Raw genomic sequence first — 21,618 nt, 5'->3', positions numbered from 1 at the left:
TTGGGAAACAGGCTAAACAATGGCATTCTTTTCAGCATGCACGACAACCGCTGGGAAGCAGAGAAGCAGGACGAAGAGAAAGAGATGGAGGATAAGGTGAAGACAGAGGAGAAGACAAAGACGGAGGAGAAGACAAAGACAGAGAAGCCAAAGAAGAAGGAGAAGGAAGGGGAGAAGGCCAAAGCTCCCCCACCACAGAAGGTATTTGAATTGAATCCCAGAAATAATGATCACACTACTGCCAAATTCCAATTTGGGTATTCCAATACCCAAATCTTTGCTCACTCCACACTCGGTCCTCCAGCTTAACTCGGAAATAGTTTGTGTCCCAAATGGTCATTTGCTTTTGGAGGAGCCGAGACCGGGAGGAGAGTGAGCTTTCCAAGCCGCTTGCAGTGGCTTTCACAGAGTGTACCACCAGTGTTACACACTCAAGCCTGTTCTCGTTTTGACTGTCTTATCTGTTTTGTTATTGGATGGACCGTCTCCTCGGGCCGTGAGATGGAAAGCATGACTACGCTGTCTGGGAGAAAAAGCCGTGCTGTGTAGGGCTGTCACGATTACAAATTTAAGTTGACGATCAATTGTCACTCAAATAATTGCGATTAACGATTTAACTGTGTGTTTGGCATGGAACATAAGAAGCCTTTTAGGCTTCGTGATCAAAAACTGCACAGGGCAGATATGACTAATAACTGAAATATACAAAGAAATGATTGACATTTAATCATTGTTATACGTGTAAAAAAGCAGAAATAGCTGATCTACAAGCTTATAGCAGAAATAGATCTGCTATTTCTGCTTTTTTTAATATTTGAAAATGTGTGAAAATCTTTCAACATGGGAAATTGGGAATGATTATCAATCCAATTAAATTCAAACTTTATTCCAGACGCACAGGGGGTCCATAATTACATACAGATTAAAACAGACACATAAGAAAGTAAAAAAATAAAATAAAAATAGATAAAAACACATCATACAAACAAGGTCATACTAAAACAAACAATTACACATACAGTACAGACTATTTCTCCAGTGCTTCCGTAGCCTGGATGAGTACCTGAGACAGCTTTTCCCAGGATTGACTAAGTCCTCAATAATACAATTCCTGGACTCATCCAGGCGAGACATAAACCCTTACATGGAGTGCCTTAAAAGAGCCTCACAGGTGTGAATTCCCCGTGTCACAAATAAGTGACTGGCACTATGCCATCTGGGGACCTTAAGTAGAATCCTCAAGGCGTCATTGTATGCTACCTTGAGCCTCCGTATACTACCCTTCTTGTAAGAGCACCACAAGAAGGCTGTATACATGGGAGTGCAAAATGCTTTAAATAGAGCACATTTAACATGATCTGAACAGATGCTGAATCTTCGAAGCAGCATATTGGCCTGGGCATAGAGTATGCGGCACTGCCTAGAGATATCTCTATCATCTTGGAGGTTGTCAGTAAAGATGTGACCCAGATACTTAATTTCCTGACACAGTGATAATGGACTATTACTTAGAGAGAAGGCAGGAAAAGACAATTTCTTGTCATCCTTACTTCTCACAATCATGACACTACTTTTTTTTGCATTATATATAATGTCATAGTCCGTGCCATACTTAGAGCAAATTTTCAGTAGCTGTTGTAACCCGCCACTGTACGGACTTAGTACAACCAGGTCATCAGCATACATCAGGTGATTGATGATAGTGTTTCCTACCAAACATCCCGTATTGCACTTATTTAGTTCAACTGATAGATCATTCATATAAACATTAAATAAAACAGGAGACAAAATCCCCCCTTGGCGTACCCCATTACTAACAGTGAATTGGGCGGATAATGCATTACCCCATTTGACATGCATTTTTTGATTAGCATACCAGAATACCAGTAAACGTACAATGATCAAGCATTTTCTGAAACAGTTTGAAGTGGTTGATCCTATCAAAAGCACGAGATGCATCAATGAAGCATAGGAAAACAGTGGAATTATGGTTACTGTAGTTAGCAATTAGTTCTTTAAGTGCAAAGATGCATAAGTCAGTACCGTGTTTCTTTTTAAATCCAAACTGGTTATCTGCAGTTAGGACATACAGTTCTAGTCGCACAAGCAGTATTCTTTCCAAGACTTTGGAGAGGATACTTGCCAGAGCGATGGGTCTGTAGTTGTCAATGCTGTTCAGTTTCCCTGCCTTGTCTTTGATGACAGGTACTAATTGCACTGAAGTAATTGCCTCTGGCAGTACACCATGACCCATCAGTCCTGTGAAGCACAGGGCCAATAGTGAGCAGATTTTGTTGCTTGCATATTTTAGATGTTCAGCTTTTATGAGATCCATGCCACAAGCCTTATTTTTTTTCTAACAACCTAATGGCATCAACCACATCATCAGCCCTGATCAGTACATTTTCTGAAGGATCAACCTGACCTACTGCCACGGTGCCACTTCTTACACAGTTAAATAATTTGTGATAGTGTTTCCTCCATACTTCGGCAATTTCAACCGGGCCACATGCACCCTCTATGTTAGAGGGTAATGAGGTTTTACTGTTGTTCATGACTTTAACCTCTTTCCAAAAATCATAGAGGTCTTTACTTTGTAGTTTACTAGCCAATGAGTCAGCTCTCAGAGTGTTCTCCTGTCTTTTTACAGATCGAACGGCATATTTAAATTTTGCATTGGTGAGTTTTTTTTCCTCAAACACAGCACCTTGCCTGGGCCTACCAGAGTCATTCCAGCACTTAAAAGCTGTCCTGGCCACCAAATGATGCTCAGCCACAAAAGTATGCCAACCAGGCTTAATGTTTTGCACCTTATTTTTCCCTTTTTTGCAGAACTGTCTACCCGAAGCTATAAGAGCCTCTACAATATAATCATACATGACACACAGTTGAGTGCCATGCTGCACGTTATTGCAGTTCAGGTTATTACAGTTTAGTGCCTCCTTGGGCAGGTTAATACAATCAAGCAATTTAACAGTAGTGGCAGTGTAACTGTCAATATCCTCACTGGTTAGTTTTGACCAGTCTATCCTCCCTGATTTAATATCAGGATCAATGTTGATAGTGGTGGGAATATTGACAGTATTAATATTTATTACCAACGGCATGTGATCTGAAATGGCCAGCCCATAACACACCTCCATGCTGTCTATACAGGCATGGGCATCAGCTGTGCTTAAACAATGGTCAAGCCATGATGTAGTGTGCCATGCATCACTAATGAACGTATATGTAGTGTCAGGTAACAATGATTTACTCGAAATAATTAGCTTACAAAACAGGTGCAGGTGTTTTGCAAATAAAGCATTATTATCAGATAAATCAGCATTAAAATCACCATTGGTAAATACACATGTGGAGTCATTCACCTGAATGAAGGACTGTATAAATGCTAGTCTATTCAGAAATTCATCTTCAGATTGTGCTGACTCATACGGCATGTATACATTCAAGAGTATAAAAGACTTGTCATCACATGTTACTTCTATTGCTAAGGCCCAATCAACATTTAGACTGACCACTTTCACAGCTTTGTCATATTTCGAATTCCATAATATGGCTATTCCACCAGGTATTCTCCCCCTCATTATTTTAGAGGAAAGGTCAGTGGTGGATACACCGGTACCATGGAAATTGGCATGTAAAGAGTTCAGTTTATCCAGATCTTGCTTGGAAAGCCATGTCTCCTGTATGCACATTATGTCGCACACTTCCAACAGAGAGTCAACAACTAAGCGTCTTGCTTTATCAGCAGCACTGTGTCCCACACGGAGGCCACGGGCATTATATGAAACTATCATCATGACTGATTCGAGGGGTTTTGAGGTAGTGACCCCACAACAGCACGAATATTAGTTCCAGAAACTCCATTCTTGCGGGGCTCAAAGTAGCGCCGTACAAGAGCACCCTCAGGCCAGATATCAGGACTATACATTTCACTGACTTCATTGCATTCCGCTGTGATTTTAAAAGAGCCAAATCTATTGTTTTTTGTCTCAATCTTGAGGCAAGTGACATCACGGCCAAGTTGACTTTTAAGATAGTCAGATAGAATTACGGGGTCCAAATCAGGGTGGAATTTGGTGGCAAACACACTCACTAATTTAGTCTTAATTATCTTTATGGTACTCACTGCTCCTGTACCAATGATAGCCGCTGCTGCCGGTTTCCTCGCCCGTCCGACCGAGCTCCCTGCTCCGTGAACTACCGCATCAGACGCGCCTGTCTTCTTCCCTTGAACTGCTGATCTGGGAAGCCGCTGACCTGAACCAGACGACTCCGCCGCTGGTCCTTGTCCCCGCCGCCCGTTCCTTACGACAGCGCTCCATTCCGCCTGAGGATCTGCTGCACTCGCCACTGGCGCAGAGGCTTCTCTTCGGTCCTTCACCTCCCCCGGTGTGACCGGAGGTGCAAACCGTGGTGTGTCTTCCGCAGGGACGGCAACCTGAGCCACCTGTAGTGTCGAAGCAGCGGCAGGCTGCTCCAGGGCAGGGTGCTCCAGGGCACTCAGTCGGGCGTTGATGGCCACCGTGTCAGCCTGAACACTTTCGCAAATGTCAGCCTGACGACACGATACATGTTTCAGAGCACAGACCTCTGTGTAGAGCTGCTCCATTCTCCTTAGTAGACAGGATACATCCATGCTAGAGTAGGAAACAGGCGGTAGATCGTCCAGCTAGTGGGAGACAAACCTAGGAATATCCTCCCCGCATTCGTTCAGTACCCTGAGGCATAGTTTTATATTGCTGGCATCCTTGTGTATCCCTTTGTGAGAGATGCAACGAAGTGATGTGGATGGACAAACTTCAAACAGCATTTTCTTAGATGCCTCGATTTCAGCAGAATCGAAAGTATTAATGGCCAGCAGCACAATGTCGTCCTGGCTTAATGTTTTAATTTTGATGGCCAAGAAGTTAAGAAGCTCATCCTCAACGATTACTTGCCCGTCCGATGTTTTGTAGATGATAGGTTTATCAGCAGCTCCTCACAGCAGCTCCTCACCATCATACAGATTATTGATCCCTGTGTGTCATCTCTCATCAAACAGCAACCGGTCAAAGTATTTCCATTTTATGACTCTTTGGGCACGGCACTTTATGGCAAAGATAGAACCACACTGAAACTCCCTGCTGCCTTCAGTGAGAGCATTGATCAATCTATATGGAGATACCTTAACAACCACAAGGCTGCAGAGACCTTCCACAGTGTTCTGGCAAAGCACTTTTGCACATGTTCACATGTTTCCTACCTTTTATGAATGGACCGATGCGCCTATAGTTTCACAAACCTCTGCTCGCGCTACGGGGCACAGTGAAGGAGAAAGCAGCATTATGACGATTATGCAAAAATCATTGCGATTATCTCAAATAATTGCGATTATCTCAAATAATTGCGATTAGACGATTATGTAATAATTGTGACAGGCCTAGTGCTGTGTCACAGACTTCAAAGGGATGTTTTAGAGCCGACGTAACTTTGATCTGCACACTCATATCCTAAAATGTAAACATAACATGCCTGCATGCGTGTGTTGAACGGTCTGAGAGTAAAAGTGTCCAACTTGAATGAACTGCAGAGATAGTGAAGTGCATGTATATATAATAACACATGAATAGTGATCAAAGCTACTGTACTGAAGCAACAAATTACATAATGGGTTGATCTTTATTTATACAATCATGCTGTTTGTTGAGCATGGTGTGAGCTAGAACGCGTGTCAAACACTTGATAAGAAATACATCTAACACATTCACTGCCAGACTTATTTCTAGCTGCGTGCACCCACTGCCAGCGTTTTTTTCGATTTTTCTAACCTTTTCAAGTAGTCACAGAATATTTATCTCCAGTATGATCGATCCCCTGATGGTTGCTAATCACGGAGGGTTTCACTGTGCTTCCGTGAAAGAAAGAAAAAATGACATTGCGACATCCCGTTCGCTTGTTATACGCCGTTGAAAATAGCATGTCTCACCAAAAATACATAATAAAACACAGGAGCCGAGATGCATAATATTTCCCAAATTCTTTAACCAGGAAGTGAATGGAGCAGTAAATCTTGCGTTATCTCCGGGTTCTGTGTGGAAGAAGAAAAAAAGGAAAAATGACAGAGATCTACGTCAATGGCAGGGAATGTGTTCTAAGTGAGTGAGTAGGCAGGAATATGAGGAATGGACTGTGGCTGTCAGTCCAACCGGCTTGATTCCTCCGGACTCACGTCTAATCCTCTCGTCCTCGCTCGGAGGCGGAACTAAGGCGCGAGCGGAGTGAGCGATTGTGGAAGGATTGTCATTTGGCTTTTGAAAGCTCACTCACTTGAACACATGAAGACATTTTGTTTTTCCTCCCAATTGGAATGCTACCTTTGACCTTGACCCTGGTCGTCCTCTATTCATCGAGTTACAGTAGACAATAGGGGTGGGACGATAAATCGATATTGCGATATATCGCGATACTTCCTCCCGCGATAAATAATCGATATACTGACGAAAAATATCAGGGGTTTATTTTTATTATTATTCTGTTCTAAGTTGTTTGTGTCTTGTTTTTGTTGAAAAATGTATTCATGTGAATATAATTGTATTGTCAATTTGATAATAAAAACAATTGATAACAAAAAAAAAAATCCTTCTTTAATAATATATATATCCTACTGTGTATACTTTATTTTTTTTGTATTTTTGTATTTTTGTATTTTTTTGACTTGTTTGTATTGTCCTTTGTGTTAACCTTTTTCTCTCTCTGTAACAATCGGGGACCAAACATTTGAAATGTTCCAGTCTTTCAATCCTATGTTCTGTCCCATCCTCAGGCAGAGGAGAAGTACGCGGATGGAGACGACGAGGACGAGGAGTGGGAGGACGCCAGTGATGGAGAAGATGGCAGCTCCGACGAAGGAGAACGCACCGACGACTCCGGAGCAGATGAAAAGAAAGACACAGGAAAGGAGAAAGCGGTCTCTAGTGAGGACACCTCGCCGGCCTCCCCTCCGTCGAACCTCTCGGCCAGCAGCCCGAAGGAGAAGCGGACGCCCAGGCCCAAGGTCCACATCCCCCCACCGTCGGCCGCGCACGAGTCCCCAGAAGGCGTGGTGGCCAAGCCCCTGAGCCCCTTCTCACCGCTGGACGGCCACCAGCCTGTGACGGACTGGGGCGAGGAGATGGAAATGCAGTCCCCGCGGAGCAGCATGGGCGGCGAGAGCCCGCCGAAGCCCCCTAGCTCCACGGACAGCACCCCCCAGGCCAAGAGTCAGGAAGAGGCAGAGAGCCCCACCCCCAGAAAGCCTACTGAGTCTGAGACGGAAGCAGACACAGGTATGTGACAGTAGTGGTGGAAACGGTACTCAAATGTTCTCTTCAGTAAAACTATCAATACTGCAATGTAGAAATACTCTGTTACAAGTAAAAGTCCGGAATTCAAAATGTACTTTAGTAAAAGTACAAAAGTATTGGCATCAAAATGTACTGAAAGTACCAAAAGTAAAAGTACTCTCTATGCAGAATGTCCCATTGCAAGTTTTCAAATGTGTAAAAATCTTTTGAAAATAGCAGATCTACAAGCTCACAATGCGTCGCATCGTGACGCATTGTGAGCTTGTAGATCGGCTGAATGGCCGAAATGTATATAGGGCTGAAGTGGTTAATGTATGTTTTGTAATAATAATCAAAATCTACAAAGTAACTAGTAACTAAAGATTTCAAATAATTGTAGTGGAGTAAAAGCACAAAATTTGTCTCTGAGATGTAGTGGAGTACAAGTAAAAGTATTGGAAATTGGAAATACTCAAGTAAAGTACAAATACCTCAAAACTGTAGTACAGCACTTGAGTAAATGTACTTTACACCACTGTGTGACAGTAATTGACTCTAATACAGGCTCACGTAAAACGAGATGCATGGATGTTTGCATGTGGGTTTGTTGATTTAAGGGAAACAAATGTAAAAAAGCTTGATATTTACATGGTTTATAGTACATGACACACTAGCCCCTACAAGACCTATATTGTTGGCTGCAGTTAACGGTTTGGCTGGACATGGATCGCAGGTATAGTTTGAAACCCTGCCCTGACCGTTACTTTATGCATTTGTAACATAGAAAGTGTACACTTTCAGAGTTACATTTACACACTGTGCTTTAACCAATTTCAGTGGATTTATTCATGCATAAAGGGATATTTCACTTTCAAACATGTATGACCCCAAACATGTTTGAAAGTGAAATATCCCTTTATGCATCAATAAATCCACTGAAATTGGTTAAAGTACAGTGTGTAAATGTAACTCTGAAAGTGTACACTTTCTATGTCTACTCTGGCTTTTGTGTGCACACTAAACCGTTGTTAAGTTGCTTGATTCAGTATTTAATATTGATTTTATCAGACACGTTCCCTTCCTAGATAAACGCATTGCAATTTCAAACTCTATTTTAACCTGGTTCTGGTGACTGATATTGTCCTTATGCGTTTTCAATTGCTTTTTTCATTTATTTTTTGGGAAATTAAAAAATAAAAATGTAAAAACTAATTGAAAACACCGCCCACTCACGCATTAGAAGGACAATATCAGTAACCAAAACCAAGGATGTGTGTTTTCAATAAATCTAACATGGTTCAAATGGAGTTTGAAGTTACAATTGGTTCATATAGGAAAGGCGTGTCTGATAAAATTAATATCAAATATCTAAATACCAAACCAAGCAACTTAAAAACTGTCTGGGGGTTGCACACAAAAGCCCAAGCAGACGTCAAAATGACGCCAAACACGTTTGAAAGTGAAATATCCCTCTAACATTATGCCATGCCAATTGTCTCTCTTCTTCTCTTCAATTGTCTGTTCTTTCACTTTATCTCTAAATAATTTTCCTTTCTTTTGCATCTCACTGTTCTCCGTTTACTGCGATCCTTATAACCACAAATAGAAAGTGGGCTGTAAAAGGGAAATACTGTATGAAATGTAGCTCTTCTGTTCTGTTGTCTCGTCCCTTCTCTTCTCTATTCTTTCCTCTTCTCTTCTCCTACTCACCGTGCTCTCTTTTCCTTCCTCTCACTCACCAATTATGTCTCACTCACTACCGACTCCCATGATTTCTCCCTCCCCCCTACTGTCATTCCCTTCCTCTCCCTCCTTTGCCTGCCACACTCACTCACTCGTTTAATCAAATCCCTCGCTCCGCCGTACCTCTCCTCTCCCGCCTTGTCGTCCTCCTCCCTTGTTCCCCTCTGCAAACATCGCCTCCCCAGCAGCGGAGCCCCCCGCTGATCCAGCTCAGTCTGAAGCCCAGCCGAGTGTGACGGTGTCAGAACCAGAACCAGACTCTGCCCCTACTGAACCCCCCCGTCCTCCTACTCCCGCCACTCCGGTTTCTGATTCCACCCCCCCTGAGATCCCAGAAACAGTGGTTACCACCACCACAGAAGGCGACGCACCTTCTGCTCTTCCGCAGGGTAAGACATTTATAAATGATAAAATTCAAAATCAGTTTAGCAATTCAAGTCCCATCATGCTTTCCTATTGAAAACACAAATATTGCTGCTTACCAGCATACATGCCCAATATTTACACAGCAGCAAACTGGAGATCAGAATTAGATGTTAGTCGAACTTTGCGCAGATATTTAGGTAATTAATAATATAGACTCAGAGTATTAATGGTATTTTAAATCATCATAGATGATCCAATGAAAAAGATTTTAACTTTCTCCCCCCCCCCCCACACACACACCCTCCAGACACCACTTCCCCTTCTCCTCCAGCAGCTACCTCCTCCACTCCAGTAGTCTTGGAAGCCGAGCAGAGCAGCACCTCTGCTGAACCTGCAGAAGGGAACCCAACCATCGACCCAACCGTCACCATCACCACCACCACCGCCACCGAGTCCTCTGCCCCTATGGGGCCTGATACCGGTCCGGCAGCAGAAACATCAGAGAGCTCGGAGCAGACATCCTCAGGTGCGGTCCATATCAGCGACTTTGCAACGGTGACTTACCGTAAAAACTCCCTGACTCCTTCCATCCCCCTACACCTGACCTAACTGACCTTTCACACCCGTTTCCCCTTTTTTTCTCATAGTGGTGGTTTCAGCTTTTTTTTTTGTTGCTTTTTTTACCTGCTTCTGTGTGAATAAATGTGAATTTACAACATTGGTGGTGGCATGTTTGAAAACTGCACGCGTACTCATATATTTGTACATGCGCATCGAATCGGAGCACAGCTTTCACTTGTGAGATTCCTCCCTGCTGCCTCCTCCCTAAAACTTAACTGAAAGCACTACTAATTCTGCCGCTTGCTGTAGCCTCACTGGTGATGCCACGCCCCTTCCTCCTCCAGAATTACGTGTTTTGACTTCCTTGCGATGTGAGCACTTCGCTTCTGTTTCTGTCTTTGATGGGTTAAATGCATGTGACAGTACATGGCCTGCTCCCTGCTTCACCAAACCTGTTGATGGGACCACTGGGCTAGGGCTGCATGGATATGGCTTCTGTGGAAAGCCTAATTGCTTTTAGCGAGATATTGTGATTAGAGTTCTCAACGGGCCTGAAAATTAAGGCTCGAAAAGGTGTCATTTTATGCTTATTGTCGTCACGTCACGCATCCAACAAGCTTTGAACTGAGCAGATTGGACCTTCCCTTGGCTAAAACATCTTGAAAACGTCCACATCTTATATTAATGTAGTTTTTGGCATATCAAAATGGAAGACATTTAAATCATGTATTAGCATGGCCTATTCATTGTGAAAACTCAAATCACAATATCTGAATTTAATACAATTGTGCAGTCCTACTCCATCCCATCTTCTTTGTATTTCACTGATGTCTTGGACGTTGATGCACATTTAAGGACCAATATGTGAATGATTTTGTCTTTGTTTCTGTGTTCTGCAGAGAGTTGGATGATACCTCAGTGCCTCTACTTAAATATCATGATATACTGAACCGTAACACGATACTAAACCTTTAACGTGTCGGCAGTGCCAAAGCCTTTGAATTATCTTAAAGCTATCAAAAGTATAGAACTTATTGTCAAGTAATGTAGTGCTGGAAGCATCCATATATATGAACAAAGATGCATTCAACAACACCAGATCATTTCCCAGTATATTTTCTTGGTGTGGTATCGCGATGCTACCTGAGACGGTGTAGCATTGTAGGGTAAGACTGTGGTACCATGACAACTCCTGTTGATGTGCTTCCTCACTCGTCTTCTGACTGGCTGACTCACGACTTATCAATCACAAAACACTCCATCACTCATGACTGAAACTAGTCGTATTACAGGAAAATGGCCTTGTTGTTGGGCAGAAACCTTGTACGTCGAACCTGTTACTTTTAAGGAAATTGATTTTTTTTTCCACCTGTGTTCCAATGCATCCAGTGTAGTTATTATTTAGTCACAGGCTCTTGATACTTTTAATTAGTTAAAACGTAGGCACTTTGAACCTGCGTTCCTATTTTGGGAAAATCATAGGCAAATGTATTCATACATTTTTTTATTTCTATTTTCACTATTATTGTGCAACACGGTCAAACAGTGAAGTATGAAATAAGGCAGTCATTTATGAAAAAATCACACCCTGTGTGAAGGTAGCGGCGCCTTTGATACATTTTGTCATCGATATGTGTTCATAATGTGTTTATAGCCATGTGTCACGTGAAGCTTGACCAATCACTTTGTTGACGCACCTGACCAATCAGAGCGTTGACGGGTCTGACCAATCAGAGCGTTGACAGGTCTGACCAATCAGAGCGTTGACGGGTCTGACCAATCAGAGCGTTGACGGGCCTGACCAATCAGAACGTTGACGGACCTGACCAATCAGAACCTTGGCGGGCCTGACCAATCAGAACGTTGACAGACCTGACCAATCAGAACGTTGACGGAAAAGGCAGGTATAGAGCAGGACCGCTCTATACTATGTATAGAGCGGCGCCAGCGCCGCTAAAAATAAACAGATGAAATATGGAAATACAAGGTTTCTGCCCGACAGTGGTGATATGCTTATTTCTATTGCCTTTACCTTTTTTTATTTTCTTTTTATTTCCTTTCAACTTCGATGTCTCATTTTGACCAGATGATTGTCTCCCCACACACACTCAGCTTCATAGACCTTTGATTGCACAAATTGCTTGTTGAGGATTTTGTGATATTTTCATTGTATTCATTGTTACTGCAATCACCATAACCAGTAGACTTACTGTAGCGACCACATGGACTGTCTATATGCACTGCACTCCATGTTTTATAGCTTCCAGAGCACAACATACTTTACTGTGTAGGGTAGCACACTCACTTTAGCTTGGCTTTATGTTTTCCCTCCACACCTGAATAAGTAGTGTAGATTGTGTTTCTGCTACTGATTGTCCTAATGGTTAAGTTTTAATGTAACCAATTAAAGGGATATTTCCCTTTTTTTTTAAATTGGTCATTTTGGGAGCATCCCGGACCGTTTTTAAGTTGCTTGATTCAGTATTTAGATATTTGATATTCATTTTATCAGACACACCCCCTTCCTATACAAACCCATTGTAACTTCAAACTCCATTTTAACCATGATAGATTCATCGGAAACACCCGTCCATGGTTCTGGTGACTGATATTGTCCTTCTAATACGTGAGGAGACCGTGTTTTTTCAATTACTTTTTTCATTTATTTTTAATAATTTGTTTGGAAAATGAAAAACAATTAAATACAATAAGAAAATAATATTAAATAAATGAAAAAAGTAATCGGAAAAACACGACCCCCTCACGTATTAGGAGGGCAGTATGGGTACATCCACACATTTCCGTTCGCCTCCGTTCCGCCTCTCCCATGTTAAACTCCCATGCACTCCCATGTTAAAAAAAAACGGGACCGTACTGTTCCGTTTTTTTTTTTTACATGGGAGTGGATGGGACTTCCGGCGAACGGAACGGACGCGGAACGGACATGTGTGGATTGACCCAATTTCTTTTTTTAAAGTGAAATATCCCTTTAAGCCTATTAGTAAGCTTATTATTGGACTAAATTCTCACTTTCATAGCATTTGTCCTCCGATTGTTTGGGCCTTGCTCACAACATGCTGCAGAAGTAAGATGAGATCAAATTACAGAGAGGGAGCATATTATGACAAGTGTGTGGTTTTGTGTACAGCTCATCAGGGTGTAGACCAGGAAATGAGCCGAATTACAGGCACAATTAAGTCTTTAAAAGCTTTTTCGGAGGAAATTAGCTGCGGCCTGGTTGGCCAGATGATGGTGCAGATAGAATTGAGACTGTTTGAAGTGCTGAAGTCCTGATCGAATTAACTCTTCTGATGCTTTGTGAGGCTCTGATGGAGCATGGTGTCTGACCATGGGTGGAGAGGAGGAAGTGAATCATGTCTTCCAACAGCTCAAACACCCCAAAAACTGGATTCTGTAAAAGACACGTCGGTCAATATTTGAAGAGTTCCATCTCCAAAATACTGTGTATTTTAGGTCAACAAGGTTTTTAAGTTCCTACCTTTTTTGTAACATCAGAGTGAGAAAGTCAGTCGGTGAACTTAAAAAGGATCCAAGGCACTCCGTTCAGTTAAGTTAAAAAGCCTTTATTTATCCATGGCTTAGTTGCTAGGCAAAGGGAAAAGGGGGAAACGCCACTGGCCTGCATCAGGGTCCACTGACCCTTCAAGCCATGGATAAATAAAGTTATTTTTTCAACTAGACTGAACGAAGTGCCTTAGATCCTTTTTAAATTCATCGACTGACTTTCTCACTCTGATGTTACACAAAAGGAAGGACCTTAAAAACCTTGTTGACCTATAATTGAACCCTCTCCAAAGAGCACCCGTTTCAGTTCCTGATAATCACGGACCCGCGCAGCGCTCCCTCAGGCTCTTAATTGATTACTGTGTATTCTTATTGGAGAGAGGTTATTAACAGGATATCATCATTTGCGGTCCCTAAAATAGAGAAGGCTCAATCAGGCTGTCCCATCTGCCACACATGCTGACAACATTAGCATTCTAAATACTGTAAGGGGGTTTTGCGAGAATACCTCTCACACAAAACAAAAGGAGACATAATGAAACACACAGAGCACACAATGGCCAGTGTGTGACCCCACCATCACCACCACCCTATTATTTATTTTTTTGTCAACAGGCTGAATGCTGCAGGGAAGCACATTGAATCACACTGCTAAAGTGTCCATAGTGGATGGAGTGATGGAAGGGTGAATAGAGACGGAGAAGGAGAAAATGATGAGGCGGTTGAAGACAACCACAACTAAACGTTACTGGAGTGACCATCAGAGATACAGAAGAAAAACACGCTATCATGATTGGGACATCTTGAACCGACTACTTTTCTAGCTTTCTCCTACACTCAGGTGGTCGGTGGCTTTGCTCACTGCTGGGCCACAACCGTGTTCTATCCCATTCCGTCTAGCGCTGCGTGTCGGAGGAAAAGATATACGTTGGAATTTGTGGGGTTTTAAGGGGCATCAAAAACCTTTTACAGTGTTGGATTCTTACAATGAGATGTCTGGATTTCCTGAGAAAATTATTGGCTTTCTTGCACTGTGAAATAGCCTTCTGAGCGGGAAAGGTACCCAAGAAAACAGAAACGCAAAAGCTCGAACTATCAAAATTAAAGCATCTTAAGAAAATTGTATTAAATATTTCAAGGAAGGCCTGTCTGTTATCAGTCTATGGTGAAGCAGGTGGACATCTTCCGATTATGACATTGCATTCAGTCAAAATTTGATCAGTTTTAAGAGACCCATTTCACCATTACTGTGACGGTGTTAGTTTGTGTTCTTTGGTTTCATGTTTACGGCTTTTGATTGCTTTTTTGTAGGAGAATACGACAAGAAACTACAGTTTTTTTAATTAATCGAACGCCACAGTTTGATTCATTTTCATGAAACCGTCAAATAAACAGTGAGGGAAACGGATTGGGAGAGAAAGTAGCCTGATCCCATTAAAACTGGTAAAGACATTGTAACACATCTTTTGTCAAATGTCAAAATGACCATTCTCTAGCCTGAATGTACAGGTATGCATTTGTTTTAACTGCTGTAAGCAGTGTTATGGTATACTTTATTTTAAAACTATTTGAATGGCAAGCTGTACAGGCTTTTTGTCTGTGTCGCAGAATAATTAAACAGATTCTCTTCTGACGTTGGCATTCATAACCTGTCAAAAACAGATGAAATTAATTTCACCAAGAGTTACATTATATCTGATCAGAATACCAATCATGTACTGCAGCCATTTAAATTGTACGAATGCTGTTCTCTCATTTAGTATTTTGATAATTGCAAAATAATGTATGGGCTGATCCTGAGACTGTGTAAAGCCTATAATTTATGCTCCGTCGCATGGTGAAGCCGTCATGCGACAAGGAATGAATCGGGTTTAATGATGTTGTGGTTATGATGCTTTGTGACTGTTAAGAGGCCACTTGTACAGAAGAATTGATCATGTCCATCTGTCAAGATTTATCTTCCCTTTAATATTGGATATGCAACTAGTAGTCTCTCAAAGGATTAAGTTATTAACAAAACTTGTAAGAGTTTCATTCCATAGTGAGATAGCAACCATTTGAAATGAAAAAAAGCCAAAATGTTGTTAGCTATTTTGCTTTTAGACCTAAAGACCTTTTCGAAATAATATGAGGACGAAGTCATGATAATCTCTACTTAGAAAATCTAGATCAATGTATTTGTGCAGCGCTTTCTTGACCAAGTTACAAAGTGCAAATGAGTAAAGTAACAAAAAAACATCTCAAATGGATTAGTCTCGCGTAGCCACATGATCAGACATTTCCACCCACTGATACGACTGGTGACATCTAAATTCCACAAATGGGCTAAAACTTAGTAGAAACAATTCATAAATTAAAAAATTAACCTCATCATCACAGAACCAATGCAAAGACTTGAGGCCGCTCCTCCATATGGGATGGTATCCGGATTGGTTTTCAACGCAGTGGGCATAGGTTTGTTACTGCTGGTTTTCTCTGGCATCCATGCCCATTCATTGAATTTAGATTTCCGTAGACGAATCGATAGGCAGAGATCTCTGATTGTCTGGCTATGCAAGACTGCAAAGGAATTGGTAGCATTTTGGAATGAAACACTTGCTTCTCATACCTCAACAGGCCAAAACCTTAATTTGAGTCTAAAGCATTTTCTAAATGCTTGGTCTTAGATTGTTTGGTCTGCTGCCTTACAAAGCCATGGTGCAGTTCATGTTGTACATGCTGCCGAAAATTATCTTTAGTGTTTTACAGATGGGAATAGTATAGTATGTTGTCTTTTTAGTTCTATTAATCATGGCCTGTGACCTTTAACTACTTAGTAAAACGGACCTGAGTTGCAGTGTACTTGGTGCGCTGTTTTTCCGATCTACACCAAATCTCTTCACCAAAAATAGCAGATTGCGATGCGTTGTGAGCTTGCAGATCTGCTCTTTTTGGCTAATGTTCCTCCCAGAATATGGATGCTGGGGTTCGAGTGGTTAAAACACTCAAAAGTAGTTCCTGTCTGTTTCACCTTTGTGGGGCACTATGGATATACTTAATTGGATGCTTTAATATTTTGTGTTCTCTATCAAATGAATTTGAGGAAATGCAATATGTATATTTTTTAAATGTAACTGAACATTCCACAGTTTTTAAGTTTATGGTCTGACTATGAAAAGTCATTTCTGTATATTTGTCGGCCATTGTTTGCATATTTTGCTTTCTTCGTTGGCTTGATGACTTTGTGATTGTATTTAAGACAGAGTAGACAGTCCAATGTACAACCGTATGTCTTCCCATTTGATAAGTGAAATTGTGCTGAGAAATATCAAGGTTTGCCTTTTAAGTGGAGTCTTTTGTAATGAGGACTAGCATGATCCGAAATTGAAGCTTTTTACCTGATCAAATACATTCATTACTTCATGTCTGCTTTTTATTCACACGTCAAAGAGGTAGCCCCCATATTTGTACAGCTCATGAATTGCGACATGTATAGCATGTTTTTGTTTTGTTCTCAGTTTTTCTTTTCTTTTTCTTACACAATAAATATGTTCCTCATGGTCTCTTACCTGGCTTGTGTGTTTGTTTGTGAAAGGGTATGTCTTACTTATATTTCTCAATCTGCTCATGAAGCCGTTTCCAGAGCACAGTTGGAGGACTGTAATACCTTTCTACACCATACACAAATTGAATGTCCACATCATAATGCCTGTCTAGAGCGGTCCTGGCTTTTAATAATGTCTTGTGCATGAATTCAACCTTGGGGCGATGCAGGATCGCAATAGGCTTGCTTTGATTTTTTTCCCTCTCTTCACTGCTTTATTGTAGTTCATAAGCTACTATGCATTTGGGGTTAGAGAGCCAGCCTTGTGAGCTTGTAGGTCGCTCTTTGTCTCCGCCAGGCAGAAGGCATGGCCGAGACTATGTTTTGCACCCTGTCTCTCCGTCCGTGCGTGTGTGTGTGTGTGTGTGTCTGTGTGTCCTTCCGTCTGTGAGCAGCTAATCTCCGGCACCGTTGGCCTGATCACAGCGAAACTGTGCACACACACTCCCTCGATGCCAAAGCAGAACCTCTGGCCCATTACTCCTACAGATCTTGTCCAAACATCACGCAAATCAGTAGGCATTATCTTTATAGTCACTAAACCAAACGGGTCGTTCAGATTTTTCATATTCCATCCTGATTGGCTAAGATTGGCTTCTAAAGTTTGCAGGTATATTGATCAAAATGCCTCAAATCATGAACGCAGCATGCACATTCTGTGAAATTTTGCACGCACATTCCCACTAGGACGAGGAAGAAATGCCACTTGAATTTTTTTTTATCGGCCTCATGGTGACGCTATAACAGGCCGATTCGTGGTTTTACCTATAACTGCACCGATCTGCGTAAAACTTTGTAAGCGCATTAAAACTTTGTAAGCTTAGAAGCCAAGGAAAAACCTTTGCCCTGCATTTTTCACATCTTCCTTTTATAGCGCCACCTGGAGGCCTACTTATGTAAAACACATTTTTACTCCTTCAGATTTTATCCAAACATCAAGGAAATCGGTAGACATGATCTCTATAGTCATGTGATCAAGACGGATCTGTTAGATTATTCATATATCCTGATTGGCTAAGATTGACATCTAAAGTTTGCAGGAGAGGCCTGTTTTAATGCCTCAAATCATGAATGTAGTGTCGATTGCGGTGAAACTTTGCACGCACATTCGCACTACGTTAAGGAACAAATGCCACCCTTTTGACATTGCCCTATTATAGCACCAACAGGAGGCAGATTTTTTGCCTAAACATTGCTGGCCCACAATAACCTATCTGACCTGGCGGAGATCTGTGCTCCAAGGAGCACCTTTTCTAGTGGTTATTAACGTTATATGATAAATGAGTCATCAGTGGCTCCAAGGTTTTTTTTTTGGGGGGGGGGGGGGTGACTGGCCCACCTCTCAAGGACAAAACGGAGGGAATGTAATTTATGATGAGGCTGATTTAAATAAGCATCTTGTGTGGGACGTTCCTCCAAAACTAGAACCCAATCGTTGCATGGTGCCGTACTTTGTAACCCCTCCCCATCATCTAATAGCAGAAAAAGCCTTGCCTACAATTGCCAGATGCGCACCCAGGACCTGGCTGTGGGCTGCAGGCATAGAGGGAGGTACAGTATCCCCCCGTCCCGTGCATAGAGGTGAAGCAGTGAGCGGTGACACAGGCTTGTCAACAGTGCAGCACATCTTATCTGGACTCTGGGACAGCGAGATCACATCTGGCGAGCTCTCATGAGCTGACAACACTTCTACGCTATTAGGATCGTTCGCGGGTAACATTTCGCCACTATTTAAGTGTTAAGGATGAAAGCGGCGAGCAAAGTCACCGTGAGCACCACCACGGCCACAGCCTCCTCGGGGAAGCAGAACGGAGGGGACATGAAGCGGAGGCCGAGCTACCCCGGCGAGCAGCGGGTGAAGCATGCCAACATGTCCAGCAAGATCTGGGTGAAGGTGGCGATGGCGATCGCCTATTTCTTCTGCGTGTCCGTGGCGGCGTTCATCTTGGTGATCTATTATGTCTTCTTCTGGACGCCGGATGGTACGTTCGCCGGCAACAATGTGACCAGCAACAGCAGCGCCGAGGTGACCAACCGCACCGAGTGCGCTCCAAGGTTAGGATGACCACACGTCAGGTCGGATCGATCGGTTGGTATCGAGCTGGATGCCTCTTTGGTTAATGAGAGAGACATGATCCCACACATGGAGTTTGGAGACTCTCTCTGAGAGGGTTGGACTGGACGAGAGGACAGGACACGCTGCCGGGCTGCAGTGTTCTGCATGCAGGGGTAAGGTGGGCACTGGGGACATCATGGGCACCTCCATGTAAGATTGGGTATTTTGTCCAAAATGTTAATAAAATAAAAGATTTAAAAAATGATCTCAAGTAAAGTAAAGTATACATGATTAGAACATTTGACAATTAAGGTCTAATATTTCTACAATTGCTACAAATTAATTGCTACAAAACCTGTATATTTTAAATCATGAGGTCATTTTGCGGCATAAACAAGAAGTTGAAGGATAACATTAAGTCTGATAATGATGTACGGTTCATGTTCACATCATGTAGGCTACTGCACATTACTTAAGAACATTTTTCTAATATTTTATTGTTTTAACTTTTTGGACACAATAGCCAATTTTACATCGAGGTGCCCAGATGTCCCTAGTGCCCACCTATCCTGTATCCCGGAGAAGTGATGATTTAACCAGCTTTCACACAATCACCCACTCCCTCTAACAACCTGGGATATCCTGCACTAAATGGACATAATTATTTTTTTTAGAGGTGGATACTATCCTATATCCACTGGATAGAGGAATGAATGATGCTGTTCTCTCCATTTTCCCACAGCAAAATGTGCTGTTTTCATTCAGGTATTTAGAGGAATTTAAAGCTATACTGTACTGTAGCATAAACTGTAGCCTAAATTGTGATTGCAAGTAGCTTTTAGCTGTATGAATGCAAGGCGATCACTCAATATAGCCTAGGCTACTCATTGTTGCAATGGTTTGACCTTTCTAGAGCAACTTTTATCCTACATCTCACTGCACAGATCGAACAAAAATAATCAATGCAATCAATGTCACACGTTTTTACCTAAGAAAGATCCATACAAACTGATTTCACTCTCCGTTCATCATTTCATTTTTATATCACCTGGACTGTTTTATTTACAATGTAGCCTTCACAGTTTACTGTTATATGATAAACTATGCATTAGTCTACTCAGCTGTTGGTGTCATTATTTTGTTGTTGTGAATGTGGTCGAATTTAACTTTTGTGAATGAGACAATTAACTCAACCAACCAAAATCTGTCATTCTGCATGAAACAGCCAGAAAGCACATCTCAATTTTGTTAAAGGTAAGCAATATTTTTTGGGTTAAAGCTAAAAGTGTAGGCCCTATTGTTAAAAAGTTAAAATCATTATATTCAGATAGTTGACCTAATCTATAGAGTGTTTGTTCAGTAACAGGGTTCTCTCCATCTCTCCCGCTCTTTAGTAAACAGAAAATACATTTTCAGATGGGTTGCCAATTTCATCCAATCAGACGAGAGAATTCTCAGCTTCAGTTTTATAGTGTGCCAGTTCCAATTCTGGCTGCTAATCTATTAGTTTCATCACTTTCAAATTCGCTTGTTGTTTATCCTGTATCCTGTATGAGGTAACTCTCCTGATTGGCTAAAATTGTTATACCAACCTGAAAATGTTCTGTTTACCAAAGAGCTGGAGAGACAGAGAAACCCCTGCAACTGAACATCTCCACAGAACAACATCACTTACACCCTCTATAATTGAATAGTTTAATTTCAAAATGGCTGGAAAATCCTTTTTTATTTTTTATTTTTTTATTTGTATTTATTTACATATATTGATTTTGACATTATGACATTATTCTGACAAAATGTTTTCTGGCACAGTATCGTATAGCTATAGCAGCTATCAAGTGATTGATATGCTGTTTGGATTTTCAGTCAAATATTCAGGTTTAGTAAACCTATTTAACCCCGTCATTACAGGCGAAAATGAAAATATAATATTCCATGTTCTATTTGTAAAAAAAAAAGTGGATATTTATGGTTAAGTGGATAACTTCCATCCTAGGATATTAGTTCATGACATCACATCATACCTCTTCAGAAACTTTTCACCTCTAAATCAAACATGGATGAAACAGCTGATATGTAAACTCGAATTGCATGCAGGACACTGAGGACAGTGTCACACTCGTCTTCACCCTCTGCCTTTGCCTTCTTGCTCTTTCACATCACTCAATCTGTCACTACAATCCCACTCCCCCGCCCCCACACACATGCACCCACTCTGTAGACTTCACCCCCTCCCCTTCTCTGGGTCACTTTGTTGCTTTCCCCAGGGAGTGTGTGGCATGCATTATTCGTAATACAACATCAGACAAATAAGAAAGCAAGCGTGTGTGTGTGTGTGTGTGTGTGTGTGTGTGTGTGTGTGTGTGTGTGTGTGTGTGTGTGTGTGTGTGTGTGTGTGTGTGTGTGTGTGTGTGCGTGCGTGCGTGCGTGCGTGCGTGCGTGCGTGCGTGCGTGCGTGCGTGCGTGCGTGCGTGTGT

The 21,618-nt window shown here is 41.9% G+C and overlaps 1 protein-coding gene across 5 annotated transcripts in view; it reads left to right on the top strand.

Annotated features, from left to right (window-relative positions):
* Nucleotides 1-17,049, top strand: part of ccdc9 (coiled-coil domain containing 9) — a 37,455-nt gene extending 20,406 nt beyond the window's left edge. For 3 of the 5 annotated variants that reach the window (XM_084065458.1, XM_084065457.1, XM_084065460.1), the window contains 5 exons: nt 36-201; nt 6,809-7,310; nt 9,236-9,439; nt 9,724-9,942; nt 14,118-17,049. In XM_084065458.1, coding sequence (XP_083921584.1) covers nt 36-201; nt 6,809-7,310; nt 9,236-9,439; nt 9,724-9,942; nt 14,118-14,122 — 1,096 coding nt within the window. In that variant the 3' untranslated portion in view covers nt 14,123-17,049. Of the gene's footprint in view, nt 1-35; nt 202-6,808; nt 7,311-8,913; nt 9,440-9,723; nt 9,943-14,117 lie in introns of those variants that run through there. The other 2 variants (XM_084065459.1, XM_084065461.1) reach the window with 2 other exon arrangements.
* The last annotated feature ends 4,569 nt before the right edge of the window (nt 17,050-21,618 follow it).

This window comes from Gymnoscopelus microlampas, assembly GCF_963454915.1.
Source record: "Gymnoscopelus microlampas genome assembly, chromosome: 8".
Taxonomy (NCBI): domain Eukaryota; kingdom Metazoa; phylum Chordata; class Actinopteri; order Myctophiformes; family Myctophidae; genus Gymnoscopelus; species Gymnoscopelus microlampas.
The sequence above is the reverse complement of the archived record's forward strand: the minus strand, read 5'-3'. Positions and strand labels throughout refer to the sequence as shown.